Raw genomic sequence first — 3007 nt, 5'->3', positions numbered from 1 at the left:
ATGCAATTCCTGGAACTCTTCCAAAACTGGCAAGAAGCTGAAGTTTTCTGCTAGAGGAATTGTCCCAAATTATTTGAAAAGGCATTACCAACTGAAGGCATGCTCAGGGGCATCTTTGTCTTTGGCTACAACTCTGAAACTGGTGTGGCAGGTTGTGGCTTAGGCTCACTTGATGTGGCTTTGAAGCTTGCAGTTGATCATCATTCCCCCCCTGTCAGATACAAGGTGAGATGATGGAGAAATCTCAACTGCAAGACTGTTCAATACTCTAGAACAAGTTCTAACATGTGACTGGAATATCTTCTTGGCTGTTGATGCCCATTGCCAAGAAGCGATCCATCCAAGATGAATCTTTGTTCTTGCAGTAGGCTTGTTTTTGAAGCATCTGTTTGAAGAATGACTGGTTTTATGACAGTGCTTACATGGATGAATATCAAAATAGTGATCTTTCAAATGGCCAACTCAGTCACAATGTTAGTATTTCATAATCTGTTGTTTTTGCTATGGAAGAGGGGTAGAATCTGGAATAGCTGGAGGTGAACTGTCATCAAGGAAACCAACACTCTAAAATTGGATTGGTTTGGGGTAGTCTGGAATGTGAAAGGACAAGTCCTTGCCATATCCAAGACTAGTTCCATGCTTGTTGTGGACAAGCTCTTCCCAAGGTCTGATGATGGGCTTGGGAAGTGCAAACTAAACTTCTACATTTGCATGTACAACTGCTGCTAAATTGGGTACTAAATCTGAATGAACCGTAACATTATTGACTTGCTGCTTATGGGAGTATGTTTCATCGTTCTGAATAGAAACAGGTTCAGAATGATGACTCCGTCGTTGTAATTCATCCTACTGTAGTTGAGATTCAAGCTGCAAAAAATCAATCTATTCTTGTGCATATTGTAGACAGGTCCGCATTTCAAAGAGAAAGTCTTTGTTGATTTCGACTATGTTTTTGACACTAGAATGTATTAGTGTATTCAGTAACTTTAATACTCCATAAAGTCTTCCCATTTTATCAACAAATCAAACTCTGTAAATGTGGAGTGTCAGCTTCAATTAAAACTACACTTATTTAACTTATTTTCAAAGATATTAGAAGTTGCTCCAAATTCAATTTGCACCAAGTTTTGGCTGAATGGTGAAATCATACAACTTTCGGAATAAGGGGATAACTTCTATATACTTTAATACTCTATGGGAACTTCAACATTGAACAAAAAAAACCATAATGAGTTTTAAATACAATGCCACAACTAGGGCAGCAACAACTGCAAAATTGCTTGGATCCTTCAAATACTCCTTCACTTTCTCGGCTAGTGGAAAAGAATAGTTAAGTTCAATAGCGACTGCTAATGCATTCTTGTAATAATTGATGATAGCATGTGGAATAGCTGCAATTTTGGGATAACTGATCGCTAGAGAAAGAGCTGTCACACTAGAAATACCAGCAACAACTTTCTTTATTAAATCATCCTCTGTGAGATCAAGAAATTCAGGATCAAATATCGATCCATTGTTGTATACAGACTGCACAATCAATCCATAGGAAAATGGTTGAATGTCGAATGGACCCTTGACTCCTCCTAAGGCAGATAACGAATCTCCTCTGGGAAGTAATATGAACAGAATCGATTTAGAACAGCTGAATTGGATGAGAATTGGCAGGACGTTTGTGTTTCAATAGGAAACTCTACATAAAAGGATCTAAATTGCAAAAATTGAGACAGGTTTTTCTATTTTCAGTCAATTAAATATGCGAAGAAGTAGATTTCTACTCAAATTGCTTATAATCAGGGACAATCATCGACCTTTGTCAATATAATAAGTCTAAGGTGCCCATAGCTTGCCCAAATTGGCCGGATGTATAGAAATAGGAACGAGATTTGCCTTGACGGGGACGATTGCAAGGTGATAAGAGACATGTGTTCGCATCTAAGCCAAAGATACAGACAAACTAAGGGAAATAGAAGTTCTATCCATTAATTTGACAGCTGATTGCTTGCCCTTTTAATGTTTCGGGCCGCTAATTATATGAAAGTCAATTATATGAAAGAAGGCATGCAGACAAGTGTGGAAGCTATCCTCCTGGTACAGGAGCACAACCATCCCCATATACTGTTACTGCAAATTGGAAACACCTTTTGTAAGTTTCCTGGAGGACGCTTAAAGCCTGGTGAAAATGAAATTGAAGGCTTGAAGCGTAAACTGTCAAGCAAACTTGCTACAAATTCAAGTACTCTTCAACCGGACTGGCAGATTGGAGAGTGTGTTGCTGTATGGTGGAGACCTAATTTTGAGACATTGATGTATCCTTATTGTCCACCCCACATTACAAAACCAAAGGAATGCAAGAAGCTTTTTCTTGTTCATCTATCCGAGAGAGAATATTTTGCAGTCCCCAAAAATCTAAAACTACTCATTGTTCCACTGTTTGAGCTCTACGATAATGTGCAGAGATACAGTCTGGTTATCTCAATTATTCCACAGTAGTTGTCGACCATAATTACTTGCTTAAAGTTTCAACTCCTTTACGGATTAATACTTTTGGCAACATTTTTTTTTGTTTTGTAAATGCACATCAGGAATGTTGAATCTTCAAAAATGTTAACGTAGGTCCAAACAAAACCCATCACACTTCTACTATGTATATATATATATATATATAGAGCATAGTTAATGAAACAATACGCCAGAGTAATACCAAGAGTAATACACACATCACAAACTAGTTGCAATGCAAGGTTGAACGCATAAGCACACCATTTCAACAATAGACACACCACTCTAAGCAACTGCGAGGTTTCAACCAAATGCACATAGGTCCAACTCACATATCTCAATCAAATCCAGATTTCACCTTCACGTCGGGTTCACCACATGTGTACACAAGCTCGCAAGGGTTTTGACCACAACTAATTCATTCACAAAAACAAACGCATATATTCAACACTCAAATCGACCACATCTGTTGCATTCTCACATTGGTATCAATGTTGTTATCAAATTT

At 38.0% G+C, this 3007-nt stretch overlaps 1 protein-coding gene across 1 annotated transcript; it reads left to right on the top strand.

The window, feature by feature from the left end:
• Window positions 1-2031: 2031 nt before the first annotated feature.
• Window positions 2032-2490, top strand: LOC149160379 (pre-mRNA cleavage factor Im 25 kDa subunit 2). Its single transcript, XM_089434118.1, has one exon. The coding sequence runs from the start codon at window positions 2032-2034 to the stop codon at window positions 2488-2490; it is 459 nt and encodes a 152-aa protein (XP_089290244.1).
• The last annotated feature ends 517 nt before the right edge of the window (window positions 2491-3007 follow it).

Source organism: Pinus tabuliformis, chromosome 5_2 (genome assembly GCF_031772625.1).
Source record: "Pinus tabuliformis cultivar Carrire ecotype Pingquan chromosome 5_2, CPIR1, whole genome shotgun sequence".
In the NCBI taxonomy this organism is placed as follows: Eukaryota; Viridiplantae; Streptophyta; class Pinopsida; order Pinales; family Pinaceae; genus Pinus; species Pinus tabuliformis.
Note: the sequence above shows the minus strand (reverse complement) of the source record. Positions and strands in the feature narration are given on the sequence as shown.